The sequence below is a fragment of the Callorhinus ursinus genome, unplaced genomic scaffold, assembly GCF_003265705.2.
Source record: "Callorhinus ursinus isolate GAN/ISIS: 27379988/994484 unplaced genomic scaffold, GSC_fseal_2.0 scaffold44, whole genome shotgun sequence".
NCBI lineage: Eukaryota > Metazoa > Chordata > Mammalia > Carnivora > Otariidae > Callorhinus > Callorhinus ursinus.
This window is the reverse complement of record NW_027397106.1, coordinates 2,795,747-2,814,867: the sequence shown is the minus strand read 5'-3', so window position 1 is coordinate 2,814,867 and position 19,121 is coordinate 2,795,747. Positions and strand designations below refer to the sequence as shown.

At 54.8% G+C, this 19,121-nt stretch overlaps 1 protein-coding gene across 1 annotated transcript; it reads right to left on the bottom strand.

Moving 5' to 3' along the window:
• Positions 1-8,221: 8,221 nt before the first annotated feature.
• Positions 8,222-19,121, bottom strand: KRT82 (keratin 82). The gene is made up of 9 exons (XM_025882643.2): positions 18,717-19,121; positions 16,773-16,981; positions 14,336-14,396; positions 13,564-13,659; positions 13,030-13,194; positions 10,978-11,103; positions 9,264-9,484; positions 8,984-9,015; positions 8,222-8,460 (listed from the first exon to the last, which is right to left on the bottom strand). Exons 1-9 carry the CDS (start codon positions 19,119-19,121, stop codon positions 8,222-8,224), a joined length of 1,554 nt encoding a protein of 517 aa, XP_025738428.2.

Below are 19,121 nucleotides of genomic sequence, written 5' to 3'. Positions count from 1 at the left end.
TGGTTCATCCTACTTGTCCTGTGCCTGGTGGAACTTGTACTTGACTGGATGCTTGGGATCCTGTGGCATGCTTGGGATTCTGCTTGGAAGGGGATGTGTGCTTTTGATCTGAGCTATCCAGCTCGGGTCTTTACTATTTTCTTCCTTTCCAATCTCTACAGCATTTATTTTCTTTTGTCTTATGCATTAGCTAGGACTTCCAGGATGATGTTAAAAACAGTGGTGAGAGAGGACTTCTTGGCCTTATTTTTAATTTTAGTGGGAAAACTTCAAGTTTCTCACCATTAAGTAGGATATTAGTTGTAGGTTCTTTGTTGATGTTCGTTATCAAATTCAGAATGTTTCCCTCTGTTCCTAGTTTACTACTATTTTCCATAGACCCAGTTATCAAATGTATGACTAAAGAGAAAAGCAGGAAAGTAATAATGAGAGAATCCTTCTCGGGAAGATCGCTGGTGATCTCCACGTTGCTAACTGCAGTGGTCTGTCCTCAGCCCTCACTTAGCTTCTCAGCAGTATTTGACATAGTCAATCATTCCCTTTTCCTTGAAACGCTTTCTTATTTTGGTTTCCAGACGCCATGCTCTCCTGATTTTCTTGCATATTACTGGCAGCTTCTTTTTAGTTTTCTTAGCCAGTTTCTCCTCATATCCCCAACTTCTACACACTGCAGCATCCTTGGGCCCAGTCTTTGTACCTGTTCACATCTTTACCTACACTCATTCCCTTGGTGACATCATACAGTCTCATGTCTTTAAATACCGTCTATCCACACTGATGACTGCCAAGGCATATAGCTCTGGTGAACATCTCTTCTGTTCTCCACATGTATATTTTATTTTTTTATTTCTTATTTACTTATTTATTTATTTTAAATAAAGATTTTATTTATTTGACAGAGAGAGACACAGCAAGAGAGGGAACACAAGCAGGGGGAGTGGGAGAGGGAGAAGCAGGCTTCTTGAGGAGCAGGGAGCCCGATGCGGGGCTCGATCCCAGGACCCTGGGACCATGACCTGAGCCGAAGGCAGATGCTTAACGACTGGGCCACCCAGGTGCCCCTCCACATGTATATTTTAATCAACATCTTTATTTGGGTATCAAATAAGCATCTCAACCTTAATGTATCCACAGCTGTTTTCCCAAAGTTGCTGCTAAATACGTTCCTCTTGCCAGGCTCACTATCCCACAAATCTGGGAGTCATCCTTTGTTCCTCTGTTTTTTCATATCCCACATTCAATCCACTGGCAAATCCTCCCTTCAGAAAGTATGTGGGCTTCTACTCCTCACCACCCCACTGCTGCACGTTGCCCGAGCCCATTACTTCTCACAGGATCCATTGATGTGTCCTCCTGCTAGTCTCCCCTTTTCCCCTCAGTCTTTTCTTTCCTTTTTTTATTTTTTTAAAGATTTTATTTATTTATTTGACAGAGAGAGACACAGCGAGAGAGGGAACTTCCAAGCAGGGGGAGTGGGAGAGGGAGAAGCAGACTTCCCGCGGAGCAGGGGGCCCGATGCGGGGCTCGATCCCAGGACCCTGGGACCATGACCTGCGCCGAAGGCAGACGCTTAACGACTGAGCCACCCAGGCGTGCCTCCCCTCAGTCGTTTCTTAACAGCGCAAAGTGATCCTTTAACAACATGTTAGATCATGTCATTTCTAGGCTCTTAGGGTTTCCCATCCCACTCAGAGTAAATGGCATAAAGGACCCTGCACAGTCTGCTCTCTGTGCACTGACCTCATTTCCCTCTAGCCATCCTAACAGGCTCCAGCCACCCTGACCTCCTGGGTGTCTGTCAAACAGGCAGGAAAAGTCCTGCCTCAGACAATTACCCACCTGCTCTTTTCTATGCCGGAAACTCCTTTTCCTCAAATAGCTATATGGCCGGGTCTCTCAACTCTCCTAGGTCTTTGCTCATAGGTCACCCCCTATTTAAAGCTCCCTCCCCCATGTCCTCCCTATCCCTCCTCCCCTGGTAGCTGTCACCATCAGAGGTCCTCTCCTGCATGGATTTGCTTGCTTATCTTCTGTCTTCCCTGGCGAGGATATAAGCTCCAGGATGCAGACGCTTGGTGCATTTTGTTCTCTGTGCCGCCAGTGCTTGGTAGAGAGGGGCATGTGGAGGGAATGCTACTTAGTTCCGTAGAATGCATGAATACACCCCAAAGATTCAAAGCAGGAGGAAAAGGAGGGAGAACGGAGCAGGAAGTGAAAAGAAGAGGAATTCGAGTGTTTGGTTTTGGAGATACGTCAGGAAGAGGAGACTCCAGGCTCCAAAATGCAAGTGCTCACCGGGGAGCCAGCGCCGTTTGCCCTCCAGCTCTGGCCTCTTGCAATGTGAGTCTGGCTGCTTGGAGGAAAGGGCCAGGCAAGGGGATCCAGGAGATTGGGAAGGCGGCTGGCGGACCCTTAGGGAGGTGAAAGGGGGAGGAGAGGCATTGAGAACACCAGTGAGGGTGCCAGGCGAACAACAGAGACTTGACATTACCCTTGGAGTCAGACAGACCTGGGTTCTGTCCCAGTTTTGCCACCTGCCGGCAGAGTGACTTTGGACGGTGGTGCACCAGGGGCAGAGTGGGGACAGGGCTCTGCTCCGGGTGCTTGTCTGCTAAGAACTTAAGAACGATAATATGACTGGCTGAAAGTCAGTCTGCTTTTTATTATCACTATGCACCAGCCATTCTGAACAGTGGGAGGCAGCAAGCACGCCCCCTCCGTGGGGTACCGGTCACCTGGGGACGTCCCTTCACCTGTCTAAGCCTCAGTTTCCTTATCTGTAAGATGGACTGACACTGCCTTCTCCTTCGTGGTATCGTAGGCATAAGTGTGAAAGTGTCTGGGGCGACGCTGTGGCAGGTGGTGTGGCTACGGCCATCCATTCCCTCCTCCCTCCCTCCCTCCCTCCTTCCCTCTCTCTGCCCCTCCTTCCCTCTCTCTGCCCCTCCTTCTATTTTGCACAAGCCTCCTTTCCCTTCTAGGCGGGCACCCCGCTCCTGTTCAGCACCCACCTCCGCCCACGCCCCAGCCGTGCTTTCATCACCCACCGCCGCTCTGGGGCTGTCCCGAGTCCCTGCTTCCCGCGGGCCTGACTGACCAGGCGGGGCAGGTGGGACCAGTCAAGCATAACTCCTGTTCTGGGATGAACTCTCACCATCAGCAGTTTCTAGTTCTGAGGCATCATTTCGACAGACAGACGATGCATAACACAGCCCTCAGCCAGTTTTCCTGGGGGGGGGGTGCCTTAGGGAGCGGGGAGGGGTTGCCCTGGAAACCCTGGGCTGGCTGGAGCTTTTGCTGCCCTGACAGTTTCTTCCTCCTGCTGTGGGTCAGGCTGGATGGAAGCCGGACCTCTGGGGGCTGGGCTCCCCAAGATACTATTTGTGCAGCGCGGGGAGGCAGAACTGCTGACGGGGAAGCGGGGGGGGGGGGGGGGGCCCCCCCTGGGGCGGGTAAAGGGGGGGCGGGGAACCCGGGGCACACCGGGGGGGGGGGGGGGGGGGGGGGGGGAGGGGAGGAGGGAGACAGGGAAATCCCAGGTGCTGAGAGGCTTTGCTAAAAGCCGCCTTCTTCACAGTGTTTCTGTTTTGCCTGGAGACAAGTTTGTGCTGGAAAGAGACACTCACTGGGAGGTGTTCGCGCTGAGACCTGCCTCTGTGGGAAGGGAAGCCCAGCAGAAGGAGGGGGACAGTGGGGAAAGGCTGAGCCCACCCCTGCCTAGGCCCTTCACCCCACTGCCCTCTCAGACTAAGGACTCTGAGACGGACGCTAAACACCCCCCAGGAGAGATAAAGCACCCCCTCTTGTTCGGGGATTCCCCACTCTTCCAGGCAGGGTGAGTGTTTTTCCGGCGTAATCCGGGTTCCTCACCTGGCCCACGCAGCTATCACCCGCCCGGAGTGAAAATGATGCTCCTCGAAGGAGCTTCCACCCCCCTCCTGCGTCCTGATGTGTGCCTGGCGTGGCGTTAAGATGCTGGCATGGCTGGGGCCCACCTATCTCCCTTCCGTCAGACATGGTGATCCTGTTCCCCTGCCTCTGGTCACGGTTCTGCTTCTGAAGCCAGTGCCCCCAGTCCAAGCCCTGGTTGGAGAGTGGCAGTGGTGGGTGCACCTGGGGCCACCGAGGGGGCTGGGATGAGGAAGGGGTCCTGGCAAGACAAGGGCGTCTGGGAGGCAGAGGCAGAGGGCCCCTGAGGGAGCGGGGAGTGGGGCCAGGAAGGGCCTTGTGGGGAGAAGAGAGGCCCCCGGTGAGAAGAGGGGCAAGGAAATGGGAGATATTCTGGGGAGACAGAGAAACGAGGAGCTCCATTCTGGGTGCTTCCATCCTCCCCAGGCCCCTTGGGGCTGTTCCCCTCCTGTCCTCACAGGGGTGCCCTTGGAGGTTGCCAGGATTTGGACTCCTGAGGCCTAGTGGAATGCAGTGAAGCTCTGACTTCCCTGCTGGGGCCAGGGGGCCCAGGCCAATCCTCTCTGGGATCCTAGCACCTTGCACAGGCCTGGCCCCCTCAGCAGCTCAGGAGAGGTTTGCCTAAGTGAATGGAATGTGCCACCAGGCCACCACTAGGAGGCACTTTTGTCCCATCTGCCTTGAGTCAGCTCCTAGCGGGGAGGAAGGGAGAATGGGGGTGCTGCTGCACAGCACTGAAGCCCCCCCCCACTGCCCCGCCCCCATGGCCGGACGTTCCAGAGGGGGCTCACCCAGGCCCCCGAGCTCATGTCCAGGACTGAGCTTGGGTAGTGGACTGTTCAGACAGCCTCCTACTCTCCCTGGGCCTGTGCACTCTGAATAGGAAGTCCTAAAGGGATGGTCGCCATGTCTGAGCCCACCTCCCGGTGAGGGCGGGCCAACTCCCCTCCCTCTCCTCCCATCTCCTCCATGCCTCATCCAGTGGCATGTTTCCTGGATCTCTGTTTATGCTGACTCCAGGCCAGAGCACCCTTGTAGTTTTCAGAGCTTTGCATATTGATCATCAAGGACCTTAGCTGGGCTCTAGGGCCAGGTCCAGAGTGACAGGGCTGCGGGTGGGAACTGAGGCTTGGAGGCCTTGCTCTTCTGCCCCCTTGTTCCTTCTGTGTGGTTGTGTGGTCGTGGACTCCAGACTCTCACCGGCACAGGCACGGTGCGCTCGGGCTCACGGTTGCTGGTCCCTCAGCCTGGAACCCCCACCAGGCTTCCTTCCCCTGAGTCCTGCTGCCCTTCAGGGTCCAGCTGGCCCGCCCCTCCTCCTGGGGACCTTCCCGAAGCTCAGGACTAGGTGGGACCCTCAGTTATGTCCCCTTTCACAGCAATTCTCACATCTGTAATTTCCCATACAGGTCTGTGTGCCCTGCTAGGCTGTAAGCCCTGTGAGGCATGGATTAGGGCCAGGGCCCCATTTTAAAAAAACAAACAAACAGCTTGGTTGAGATATAATTCACATGCCATATAATTTGCTCATTTATTTTTTATTTTTAAAAAAGTTTTATTTAATTATTTTAGAAAGAGAGTGAGCCGGAGCAGAGGGAGGAGCAGAGGAGGAAAGAATCTCAAGCGGACTCCCCTCTGAGCACGAAGCCCAACTCGGGGCTCCATCCATAACCGTGGGATCAGGGCCTGAGCTGAAACCAAAAGTCAGATGCTTAACTCAGGTGCCCCTATAATTTGCTCATTTAAAATGTACAGTTCAGGGTTTTAGTATATGCTCAGACATATGCAACCATCACCATAGTCAAATTTAGAACGTTTTCACCACTTCAAAAGGAAAATTTAGCTATAATCCCCTGCCCCATCCTCCCTCTCCAGCCCTAAGCAACCACTAATTTGCTTTCTGCCTCTGTGGATTTCCCTCTTCTGGATTTTCATGGGAATGGAATCATAGCATATGTGATTTTTGTGTCTGGCGTCTTTTACTTACCATGGTGTTTTTAAGGATCACCCATGTGGTGATGTGGATGAGTAGTTCATTCCTTTTCATGACTGAATAGTATCCCATCGTGTGGCTATACTATATTTTGATTATCCATTCATCCACTGATGGACGTTTGGATGGTTTCCACCTTCCAGCTGTTGTGAGTAATGCTGCTAATGAGCATTCACATACAGGTTTTTGTGTGGACACATGTTTTCATTTCTCCTGGGTGTATATCGAGGAGTGGAATGGCTGGGTCCTGTGGCAGCTCTCTGTTTAATGTTTTGAGGAACCGGCGGAATGTTTTCCAAAGTGGCCGCACCATTTTACAGTCCTTACTGTGGGCTCTTATGTCCTGTGTCTGTTCTGTCTGCTGAGTAAGTCGACCTTGATTGGAGCTGTCTTGTTCATCACTGTTACCAGCCCCTGGGTGGCCTGACCCAAAGCAGGTGCTTGATAAATATATACTGAATGAATGGAAAAGTGGATGAAAGCCTCCTTTTGAATATACTGTCCTCGACTTCCTCCCAGACTCTATCCTTACAACTTTCTCTGTGAACCTCTCTCTGACCCCCTTTCTGGACATAATCATTAGTTGCCTTTTCCTGTTGCTCCCATATTCTCTGCCTCTCATTATCTATGACTCCTCTGGGGTCAAGAGAAGGTATTAGTCAACTCGGTATCACCAGCTTCTAATGCAGGGGTTGGCACAGAATGGATGCTCTGCATGGGACCATGGGGGGAGGGGTCTAACACTCAGGGGCCACAAGGGGGAGTTTGTGGTGGGGGGATTGTTACAGGGGATCAGTGAGGCAACAGGAAGGTTTTGGGGGCCCCACAGAGGGTAGAACTGCTACTACCAAGTCTCATCTCCAGGTCTTGGGGCTCCCTAGGAGGGAGAGGGGACTAGAAGTTTCTCCTCCCTGGCTGGACTGGTGCCCATCTGCACAGCTTTCCCCAGGCCTGCACCTGCCCTGCCCTGAGACTGGTCCAGGATGGGGAGGCTGCTAAGCATCAACATAATTCGGGCCCCCACAGGCTTTCTGTAGGACATGGGCAGGGGACCATGTGGTGAGGGGGCCTACGTGTATAAGGCCATGGTTTTTAACATGGCAAGTGACTTGCAGTCTATTGGGGTGTGATATGCAGGTTTTAAATGCAGTTTGTATGGATCCACATTTATTCCACAGGCTGTTTGCAGATCATTCATAGGTAGCTTTTCCATGAGTATGATAACCTTCATTTCCACTCCCAAGCCCTCCCAGCTCCCAGCTCCCAAAGGCTGCTCATTGGTTCCCCTCCAGCCTTCTTGTACCCCACAGAGCCAAGTGAAAAATCCGGATTCCTGCAGCCTGGGAACAGTCAGTTTATTGGGAACAGACAAGCCCAGAGGCTTATGACAGAGATGGAAGCTCCCTGGGTGGGTGGGTTCCTGCAGGATGCAGCACTAGGGGCCTCTGGGGAGATGGGGTCAGCACAACACCTCCTTCTGTGCAGCCCCTGAGCCAAAGCCTCCCAGTTGCTGGGCAGCCCCACATCGCTATAGCCAGGAAAACATGTTCATATCAGACCGAAAGCAGGAGGACCTAGAAAGAGAGGGAGCAGGACCAGGGGCGGGGCGGGGGGTGGTGCCGTGAGGGCTATGTACAGAGGGTGGGGGAGGGTCTTGGTTCCATTGAGCAAATGGTGTCGGCTTGTGATTGTCTCTCCATCCAGGAAGTATTCCACGTCCCCTTGCCTTTGTTTTGGCATTTACCCGCCATCAGCTGCCAATGCAGCCCAGGAAAAGGATGTATTTTCATAGTGTGAGTCCAGCACCCCTGAGCAGGTAAATCTACTGCCCAAAGACCAGCCCTCCATTCTACGTGCCACCCGAGAGGACCATGAACAGGTCTCGAGTGATCCTGAAACACTGGCACTTGGCTTTGGAGTTCAGAATGGGATTTGATCATTGCAATAGTGCATGTGTTAGCTGGGTGTTAAAAGAAGTTCACTTAGGTGCATGAGAGCCAGACGAAAGGGAGGTGGGGAACTTCCAGGGGTTGGGAGTGGGAGACTGGCTTTGTGGGCAACCTTTCAGGGAATAATCCACAAAGCAGAACTTTGATGTGTTCACCCTGAGGGCCTAGCTCAGGGTCCGCACACGGCTAAGGGAAAGGTGACTCTTGCAGATGCCTGAGGGGCGCCTCTCAGTGAAAACCCAAGGGAAACCTGTGGCCAATACAGGAAGGTGGGGTTTGGGAATATCCTTGTCTTCAGCCCTGGTCGGGGGACAACATCCAGGCGGGGGGCTGGCTCCCCATCCCTGGGCTTCCAGCTTCGGGGGCCGTGCTAACACTTATAGGAGGAGCTGCTCCCAGCCCCTAGCTTCATGCTGGAACCCCTCCCGCTCGCACAGCCCAGCAGCCCCTGGGGCTCGCAGGGGATGTAGACTTCACCGGTGCCCATGACGCTGCAGCCCCCGCTGGTCTTGAGGACACTGGTGCCCCCTGGGCAGTAGTCGGTTCTCAGCACAGGTGTGCTGACCACACATGGCTCATAGAGGACTGCGCCTTTGGAGCTGCTCACAGCTGTGGGAACAGGGAGCGATGCTCAGGGTCCTGCACCGTGTGGCTCGAAGGACATGGCCCTGAAACCTCTCAACCAGGCCGTGCCCCCACCTGCTGCCATTCACCAATAAGGACACTCCCATTCCAGCCACCCGCTTCCCACGCTAGCCACAAAAAGTGCTTAGAAGCTCTCCTCTTTCTCCAGAGCCTTGGCTTCTGCTTCATGCTCTCAGTTTCTACTTGTCTGAACCTGCTTCACAACTGCTTTCTTCAGAGAGGCACCCCCTTGTCATGATGGTTGGTTCCCAGCAGCTTCCAGGCCCCAAAGCACTGAGGCCCAGCTGCGTCTCTGCTCCTAATATAATTCTGACTCCCAAAGTTAAGGACAGCCCCTCCATCTGACCAAGAGCTCCTGGCAGACAGAGCTATTCCCTGGGGGTGGCGAGGGCATGCTGATGTCTGGGCCAGGGCGGTGTGGTCTGTCCTTGTTGGCTTGATCAGTCCCTAGGACCCCAGAGCCCCAGGGGAGTGCGCATCTACTCACAGATATTCACGGGCCCAATGCCTTCACACAGCCTGGAGGGAGAGGAAAGAAGACACAAGGTAATTGCATGGAGAACAAGGTGGATGAACGTGGGGCACCCTTCTTCCTGACCATGCCGCCGCCGCCGCCGCTACTGAGCACTATGTTCAGGAGGAGGGCCTGCGGATTCTGGGCTGTTTGGGACTTTCCCTGACTGCAGGACAGGCAATCCCACCTGCAGCCTCAGCAGCGACCAGAGGGAGGAGGGAGAACGTGCCCTTGGTGCACAGCCCTGACCCACCTGTGCTCCTCGCCCTCCAGCAGCCGCCTGTAGGTGGCGATCTCAATGTCCAGGCCCAGCTTGGAGTTCATCACCTCCTGGTACTCCTTGAGCAGGCAGGCCATGTCCTGCTTGGCCTTCTGCAGGGCCTCCTCCAGCCCGGCCAGCTTGCACTTGGCATCACTGAGGGCTGCCTCGCCCTGCTGCTCTGCCTGGGTCAGCGCAGCCTCCAGCTTGCAGCGCTGGGGGAGAGGGCATAGCAAGGCATTACTGGGGGCCCTGGGAGCCCTACGCTGACTCTCAGAACAGGGAGAACATGGTCATTGTGAGATAATAAAAAATACATATATTGGTCTCTGCCCCCAGTTCCTGGCACAGAACTCCTAAATCCTTGTAATTCCCCAAGTGATAAAGAGCATTAGGAGCACCTTTTGATTTAATATTTGGTCTTTGACCCTGGCTTCTGACACAGAGTTCTCTAATCCTTTGGGATTCCTGGAGGATAGCAATGTCTGTTGTTCTAATGAGGTGACTCTCGGTGAGTCCTCGATGGCTCCTGGATGGGGGGGACTGGTCACCAGAAAGACCAAGCCATGACTAGAAGCTTGGGATTTTCAGCCCCACCCACCCATTACCGGAGAGAGGGGAGAGGCTGGAAATGGAGTTAATAATTGATCATGCCTAGGAGAGGAGGCCTCTATAAAATCCCCCAAGTATGGGGTTCACGTGGCTTCCACGTTGGTGAACATGCAGAGGTGCTGGGACATTCATGTGCCCAGAGTGTGGCATAGAAGCTCCGTGTCCTTCCTGCCTACCCTGCCCTATGTGTCTCTTCTATCTGAGTGTTCATCCATGGTCTTTATCGTAGCCTTTTATAACAAACTGTTAAAGAGTAAGTAAACTGTTTCCTGAGTTCTTTGAGCCACTCTAGAGAATTAATTGAACCTGAAGAGGGGACCATAGGAACCTCCGATGTACAGCTGATGGGTCAGAAGCGCAGGGGACAACTTGGATGCGGTCAGCATCTGAAGTGGGGGCAGCGGGGTGGGACCCTTACCCTGTGGGGTCTGACCCTCTCTCCAGCTAGATAGTGTCAGAGTTGAGTTGAACTGTAGGACACCAGCTGCGGTGGTGTAATTGGCTGGGTGAGCAGCTTCGTGAGTGTGGGTTAGGAGGAGGAAGGAGATTTCCTTCACAGTCATGGGGACATGCCAGATTCAAAGCTGCTGTGCCTCTCATCCCAGGATTGTGACATCTGGCTCCTCCTGAAACGTCGGACCCACTTCTGTCTATAACACCTCAAGGAGATCTGAGCAATTTCTTTGGGGCTAATAGATTGGAAGGGTCTGGCTGGTCTTCACTAGCCTAGGAGGACAGAGTGGGTCTGCATTTATGGACTCCTGGGAGTCATCTGGAATTTCAAGATCACAGGACTGGAGACTTTGGGTTAGAAGGGCCCATGGCAGCCATCTTTTCTGTCCCCCCGTCGAGGGGAGCACCCTTGCTATTTCATCTGGGACTGAAAGTTGCCTAGAGTCTCTCTAGGACTTCGCTGTTTCCCTAGGCTGCTCCTGCTGTTGGTCAGCTTTCGTAGAAAGGGCCTGTTCCCTCATAAGCGAGGGGCACAAGTTCATTCCCACCTCCAGGTGCTCCCAGGGAGAACGGACCTGCCCCCCAGGACCAGCAGTGAGGCGACCTGTGATGGGACCTCACGACCAGGGCTTTCTGGCCTCACCTGGGCTTTCACATTCTCAATTTCTTGCTGAAGCCGCTGGATCAGCTTGTTCATTTCTAGGATCTCGTTCTTGCGGTTGCGGAGGTTGTCACCGTGGCTCCCGGCCGTCAGCCGCAGCTCCTCATACTGCCGGGAGCGGGACGGGCGGGTCAGAGCCCTGGGCACTCACGCCCACACCGTGGCGTCTTACAGCCCCCTGTTCTCACCGTCCGGAGTCTCTCCTCCAGCGAATTCCTAGCTCAGGGCTCTCTGGATTCTTATGCTTGTTCTGCTCCCCATCCCCTTTGCATTTCTGGTCAATCTTGGGGTCCTTTTCTGGGCTGCTTCTTTTTTCTTCCCCAGCCCTGAACGTTCAGGCTTATTAAATGCTCCTCTAAGGTCTCCTTTTTCCTGTTTAGCTGTGGCTTGTTTTTTTCTCCCTAGCCCAGAGCCCCAGGGTCTTCTGAGGGCTCCTTCCCATTTAGAGTTCCCTCTGGACCTTAGAAGGGGTTTCTGTGCTCAGCCTGGGATGCCTGACAGATCTGGGAGTGAGGACAGACCACGTTTGCCTCACCAGGGTAGGTACCTTCTTATATTCTCCTTCAAAACAATAGAAAACAAAATGCAGCGTTACTTCCTACTTTGATTTAACATTTTTTTAAACTTTTGCTGCTCCAAATTCAATTTCTGAATAATGTTTTATAGATTTACATCTATAGATTAAAAACAACTAGCCAACTTTTCTGCATATAATGGATGGGAGCCTTTTGCATAGAGAAGGCAAACAAGTGATAAGCAAATCACTCTCTTTGGCTCTTTTGTTGTTTGGCTGTTGTGACAAAGCCTGCAGTTGCCTTGGCAATATGTGCTCTCCTCATCTTCCAACAGAATTCTGCTTTTATTTGGGGTGGCAGTGAGCCCAGATAAGAGAATATTTCTTGGCTTTTTCATTAATGAGATCTATGGGTAACGCTTCCAGGAAAGCTGTTTAAAGTGGGGGATGACCCAGTTGGCGTGTTTCTTTTTCCCTGTGTTCTTCCTGCCTGGAATGAGCATGTGAGATTAGCGATATGGCAGCCTTCTTGGGACATGAGGCAACCGTGAGGATTACAGCAACGTTAAGGATAGCAGAATAGAAAGCGAGAAGGAGCTTGTGTCCCTGATGGCAACAGAGAACTCTCGTGTCATCTGTGGGCAGTCTATTTCTGTAACCTCTTTGAGGACCGGGATGGTGTGACTCTTAGTACCCTTGCAGTGCCACACACCTCAGTAAGGCCATCCTTCCCTGGCCACCCTATTTAAAACCTCATTCCCACAACACTCCCTGCACTTCATGCTGATTGATTTTCTTCAAAGCGCATGCCACCATCTAACGGACACCCACCTACTGATTCACCTTGTGTATTGTCAGCCCCTCCGCCCCCCACCCCGTCCTCTAGAATGAAAGTGACACATAGGCAGGGTTTGCTGTCTATTCAGTCTCCTGCTGGAATCCAGCATCTAGAACAGTGCCTGGGGTATGATGGTTGCTCAATAAACAGTTGTTGGATGAAGAAATGACCGAGCGAATGAATGCTTGGTGTCTTTCGCCGACAGGGCAGGCGAGACGGAGATGATAATATTTGCAAAATCAAATTGCCCTTGGGAGTATCAATCTCCCTCCCAGCAAGCCCCTAATTCCCTCCGTCTGGGGCCGCTTTAATGACCGCTCCTGCCCTACCATCAGTACCCACTGCACCATTAGCCTCCCTCACGCCCTGAAGCCCAGGGCCCTCTTTGCAGTCATTGCCAATTAGTGCTTCTTGAGTACTGCCTAGGGGAACACTTCCAGTGTCGGTGCGTGGGTAAAGCTGGGACGCCCGGCACCCTGATGACAGGCCTGGGCTGTCCGTGGGCTCCCCTCCCACATGCTCTGCAGGGACCTGGCCCCGGAGCCTGGCAGAAACAACAGGACCCGGGGTTTACGGGGTTCCCTGTGGTTGTGGTGTGAAGCGGCCCTCATTATCTTCTCACTCACTCCCGAGGGGAGGGGGGGGGGTCTGGGGTCCCAGCCCGGCCCTGCCCAGGCCTCACCCGGCTCTGGTACCAGGCCTCGGCTTCGGCTTTGCTGCGGCTGGCGATGTCGTCATACTGGGCCTTGATCTCGGCAATGATGCTGTCCACATCCAGCTCCCGGCTGTTGTCCATCTTCACGATGACGGAGGTCTCGGAGATCTGAGACTGGAGCAGGCAGATCTCCTGGGTGGGGGGCAGGTGGGAATGTGTGAGCATTTAGAGGATAAAGGTGGAGGGGGGCAGGGGGAAAGCAGCTCTGACCTTCCCAGAGCAGATTTGCACAGGACTTTGCCGAGCTGTCCTGAGCCTTCCATCACCCACCTGTTCTTCATCCCCCCTCTAGTCACGCAGACCCAAGAGCCAAGGTCTGGGCCCTCTGACTTCTGGGAGTCTCACTGCCTGAGAACCAGCTGTCCGTGCTGATTTCTTCCCGTGCTCACTTTTGAGTCAACTTGCCCCGGACCGTCCCCGCTGGCCGGAGCTCTCCCACTCCATCATGCCCCCGGCACTGGCCCCTGACCGAGCCCCTGTGGGCAGTGGGGCTGCAGGTACCTCCTCATACAGGCCTTTTAGGAAGTCGATCTCCTGGACCAGAGCCTCTGCGTTGGTCTCCAGGTCAGCCTTCATCAGGAAGGCCGTGTCCACATCCTGCGGCCAGAGCAGGGACAACAATAACCTGGGGCCAGGGGAACGTGTGAGGGCCACCCCTCCTCCCACAGGGCCACCTCCCAGGCAAGCCAGTGGCTGGTGTGGGACCCACGTGTAGGCCCATGCGGAAGTGAAAAGGTGACAAAGCCAAGGATGGAGGGAGGAACCCCAGCCCCAGGACCCCATGCCTGGGCCTGGCACCCTGATAGGGAAGGATCTGACAGAGTGGGTTTTGAAGGAGCCTTGAATACAGCTTCTCAGAGCCCTCTGTGCGGCGCATGGGCCATAGAACACCTCGGTGTCTATCTGAGAACCTATCGCTATTGTTTTCATCTTTTGTGGTTGGAGTCAGCGGTTTTGTTTGGTTTTTGATTTGGCATTAGCTCTATCTCCAACTTCTCGGGCAGGTGTAGACACAACCCTAACTGGGTTGGGCCCGCATGAGTTGGGAGGTGGAGGCCAGGTCGATCACTGCCCTTCTGCAAGAAGTGGGGGACAGCTGGTTTTCCTCTTTCCCAGGATCGGTAGTGTTGGCCCGGGCTCCGAGGAGGGGAGAGGCCCTGCTGGGGGGTGTGTGGGCTGCAGACACGTTTGGACTCGGTCAGGGGCTGAGTGTGGTGAGGCCACCTGGGCCAGCTCAGGGGGCCTTCTCTCTCCCTGTGCCGCCCTCCCTCACCTTCTTCAAGGCGACAAACTCATTCTCAGCACAGGGCCGCAGGGAGAGCTCCTCTTCATACCTGGTGGATGGGCAGGAAGAAATATTTTAGTCTGGCTTGGGGGTTCAGAAGTAGCCTTGGTATCCAGCCTGAGGGAGGGAGCCTGGGGGGCAAATCTGCCTCTCACTGACTTAATGCCCTAAGGAGTCGCCAGGCTGGCCCCCATCATCACTGGACACCTCTAGCTCCTCCAGCCACTCAGGACAGATGATTGTCATCCTAGCCTCTCATTAGCTACTGTGCATGTTGACCTCCCTCCCCACTCCCTGGTAGCCTGTTCCTGTGATTAATCATCTTCTGGGAAGTCCTTCTTAAGGCCACTTTCATTCTATCTTGCTGCAAAGGAAGCCCAAGTCATCTAGTTGTTTCTTCTGGGAAGGTGGTGAAGAGTTGGCTGCCTTCTCTGAGTTGTTCTCAGATTTGGCTGCAGACACTGGAACCCCCGCCTGCCCCGTGCCCTCCCCCCAGTGGAGGTCTGAGCCTGGCCTCTACTTGCAGAGGTAGCAATTACCCACTTTACCAGAGCCGTAGAGACAGCCCGGCCACCTCTAGGCTCCGAGGGAGCTCCTCACCCACTCCCTGTCTCCCTGGGCAATGGAATCAGGGCCAGGAGGGTCAGTCTGGCTGGGATGACTCAGTCTGATGAGTGATATTGATCCATTAACATCCTCACTGTGCTTCCTGACGCCCATCCTTCCTTATTCCAGCAGACCTCGGCCTCAGCATGGGCCCCGGGAGCTGGAGCCTTCTGCCTGGGCGTGAATCCCAGCTCGGGCAGGTGCTAGTCATGTGACTTTGGCGAAGGGACTTGGGTGAGGGACTTCTCTGTGCCTCAGCTTCATCATGTACAGAATGAGAATGACCTCGGTCCAGCCTCAAGGAGCTGCCGTGAGCTAATGCATGCACTGGTTAGTGTCTGTCAAGCGCTGGGCCGCCCTGGCATGAGGTCCAAGCTGCATAAGCATTGGCTGTTACTATCAAACCAGCATTTAGTGTCATCCTTCTTCCCCCAGCTTTCCCCGTCCACAGTCTTCATCGTGAGCTGCAAACCACGTCTCCTGCCCACCTTGTATGTTACCCGCCAAGAAAGGCATTGCTCCGGCTGAGAGGGCTGTCCTTGCCACATCTCACCTGTCAGGGTCTGCTTCAGTGGTCTCTCTCACTTGGCACACTCTGGCCCTTCTTGTCACCTGCTCCCGTCCCTTCCCCTTTTCTGGGATCTACTCCGGACTCCCTTTTTGTAAGGCCCTACTAGAATGAAACTTCCTCATGGCCCCGAGCAAATGGCACCTCCTCCAGGAAGCTTTCCTGGGTCCCGTCTGCACCCTCACTGTCTGGACATTCCTCTCCACTTCTGCCTCGTACCCCATCGTAACAGTTTGTGTGCATGGAGGTCTATGCTGGACCAGGGGATCTTGAGGGCAGGAGCCAGCTCAGCACAGTGTTTGGCACCAGGAAGGCATAGGACTGACACCTGCAGCATGAGTGGCCCCCATGTGGCTGCATTCCACTGACGCACATCCCTTAGGAACCGTGGCTCTGAGCCTGCTTGCACCGCTTCTTGTCAATGGAAATGTGTCTCTCTCAATCTTCCCCCACCAACGTGTGCTCCCATGGACCCCTGGACCCAGAGACACCCACCTAGGACCCATGAGGCCATTTATCCAGGCCTCAAGCCTCTTGCAGGCACTGGACCCAGCAGCCTGCAAGCTCCTAGTTAGCATCTGTTTCTCGGCTACCTTCTCCTTGGAGGCGGGCCAGGAGCTGCCCTCGGGGAGGGCAAGTCTAGCAGGCCACCTGACCTTAACCACAAGGGCTGGGGACGTAGAGCCCTGGTGGTGCGGGGAGGGGTGATGGCTCCCATCTGTGGACTCGAGGTCCAGGAGCTGAGTATCGGGGAGTGAGGGAAAACGTGGGCCAGGTTAGCTTGGATGTGGTCCCAGGAGGTGCCGAGAAGGGCTTATCAGGAGGAAAGGACAGTGGGAGCAAAAGCTTGGAGGGAAGAGGGTTTGGGGGCCTGTTTGCGGAATAAGACGTGGTTCCGGATCTGAACGGGGATTGATAGAAGATACAGCCAACCACGTGGTAGAGCAGAGCCCTGGAGGGCGGGAAATGGCAGGAGAAAGAACTAGTATTACAGGGAGACGAGGAGGGCCTTATTGAGGGAGGGCAGCAGAAAGGGAGGTGAAGACAAGTACACAAGTTCAGACCTTCTACCGCGTTACTCGACGGGCAGTATCCTAGGTGTTCTGCCTGTGTTATCCCACTGCACTCTTGAGCTCTACCTGATCCACGAAGTTGGACACTTCCCATTGCAGAGATGGGGAAACTGAGGCCCAGGCTGTTGATGGAGCCTGCCTCAGATTCCCTGGTGGGGTAAACGTGGGCCACACTCACTTTTTCTTGTAGCTTTCCATCGTGTCCTGGAGGCTGCAGAGCTCAGACTCCAGCCTGGCCCGGTCCCCCGCCACGCAGTCCAGCTGCCGCCGAAGGGCAGAGATGTAGGCCTCAAAGATGGGCTCTATGTTGCTCTGGCAGCACCTCTGCTGCTGCATGAAGTTCCACTTGGTCTCTAGCAGCTTGTTCTTCTGCTCCAGAAAGCGCACCTGCCGCCAAGAACAGGACGTCACGGAGGGCAAGGGAGCCTGGGGACCATGGCTGGGAGACAGTAAGAGGTGACGGGGTGGGTGGGCAATGGGATCAGCGTGTGCTCTTCCTCCCAACACACTGCTGCCAATGGGCTAAAATTTTCAGATGAGGCTCTCGCCGTAGACTGGCACCGGAGGATATGTCTCTGTGAATCCCCTGCCCAGGGGAGCTTTTATAAGACCCTCACCTTCCACCCAGGGGTCGCACGTTGTTATGGGAGGAGTACTGTCCCAATAGGCCTGGGACAGGGCCACCTTCCAGCCCTGCCCACCAAGCCTTGCAACCTCAGGCAACACATCCTGTCTCTTTAAGCCTCGCTCGGCTTCCTAAGTTTCCTGCTTGGTGCCGTGTCTGGGAAGCACTTCAGGAATCTTCATGCTAATGCAAACTGCTGACAGGATGCCTGGGAGTTCAGGCTTTCTTTGGTCACAGCCCAGGGGCACTCAGGGGAGGTCAGATCAAAGGCTTGGTCCTAGGACCCTAAGCTCTCTCCCCTGACTCTGAGGCATCCTGCGTGGTTGCGTCCAAAACATGTCCCTGTCACGGGAACATGGAGAGCTACCCGCCAGCTTTTCCCTTTTGGTGGCTTAGAAACCGAGATGAGGAGACCTGAGTGAGCTGATCACGGCCACCCCCTTAGCCATTGGTGGAGGGAACACGGTGTCCAATCCTCGGAAGCAATCTGCAGAGGGAGAAATGTTGCCTTACTTCTGGTCGACGGCCACATCACTGTGGGGGGCAGGGAGGGGTGGCTCCCAGCCTCACGAAAGTGGTGTGATGTTGCTGAAGGTCAGGGCCCAGAACTTAAATGAGCTTTAAAGATAAAACTGTAAGTGGAGCGGTTCCCATTTACCGAACTAAGTTTCTTCTGGAGCACTTTTACCTACATCTTACCTCCTTTGACTGCCCACCACCAAGGCCCCCTTCCCCACTGGGCAGCAGGGGCCCTGAGGCTGAGAAGTGAGAGGTTTGCACAGGGCCTCAGGACAACAGGAGTGGAGCCAACACCAGGGCCCAGGCCTCCTGACTTCTGACCCAGGATTCTTTCCCTACACCTGGGGGCTCAGCAGAAACACTGGCTCAGCCCCTGATCCCAGGAGCCTCCCTGGGGTGTGGGAAGAGGTGCAGAGGCAGCTGCTTGGAGTTCCGATTGGCCAGGTCAGTGCCTTTCAAAGGCCACACACCACCCCTCCCTGTAGCCTGTGGGAGCTGTGGCTTTGGTGACAGCAACCGTGTGCCCCAGCTCTGACTGCTCCATCTTCTCCTCACACCAGGCCTACTTTGGTGGCAAATCTGGGGTCACGGTGCCCGTCCCTGCCTCCAGGCCCAAGGCTCTCACCCCAGCTCAGGCACTCAGAAGGCGGCTCTATTTTCACAGCCTCCTCTGCCTTGTTGGTTTTTCTTTTCAGTACCTATCATTGCTTTGGAAGTTCCTCTTGTAGTCTGACCTCAGGCAGCCCTTGTGATTTTCTTAGGTAACATTCAGAGAGAGATGACAAGAGAGTAAAAAAAAGAACTAGCAGGTAGAAATGTCTGGTGCTGAGCCTGATTGAAGCAGCTTTCGATGATTAGGGGTCAGACAGTACAGGAGAGGCCGGTCCATCCACTGCACCTTCTCTGTTGCCTCCCTGCCCCGGATGCAGAGCACTCTCTAAGTCCCAGAGCCCCCCGAACAGGGTGCCTCCCTGTTACCTTGTTGATGAAGGTTGCAAAGCGGTTATTCAGGCACTTGATCTGCTCCTTCTCGTCCCTCTTCACCCTCTGCACGGCCGGGTCGATCTCCAGCTCAAGCGGGACCAGCAGGCTCTCATTGATGGTGACGGGGGCGATGCAGGCCGAGGGCCCACAGGGGACCCCCGCTCGGTACCCGAAGCCAGGCAGGCCACACCTGGAGGCCACCCGGGGCCTCCCAAAGCCCACATTGCACAGGCTTCGGGAGCCCAGGCAGCCCAGGGCGCGGAGCGCCCCCCCGCCCCCAGACCGGCACGGCCCCTTGCTCACTGCATAGTGGGTGACCATCCGGGGGAGGACAGCGGAGCAGGAGCTGAAGCTCCGACCGCCGCATCTGGAGCCCGGCTGGAAGGAGCGGCACGACAT

Excerpts from the sequence above, each read along its gene's own strand:
- KRT82 (XM_025882643.2), bottom strand. The coding sequence starts at position 19,121 with ATGTCGTGCCGCTCCTTCCAGCCGGGCTCCAGATGCGGCGGTCGGAGC. Across the intron at positions 13,660-14,335 it reads AGTTTGTCGCCTTGAAGAAG|GATGTGGACACGGCCTTCCT; the intron begins GTGAGGGAGGGC and ends CTCTGGCCGCAG. Across the intron at positions 9,485-10,977 it reads TTGAGAATGTGAAAGCCCAG|CGCTGCAAGCTGGAGGCTGC; the intron begins GTGAGGCCAGAA and ends CCTCTCCCCCAG.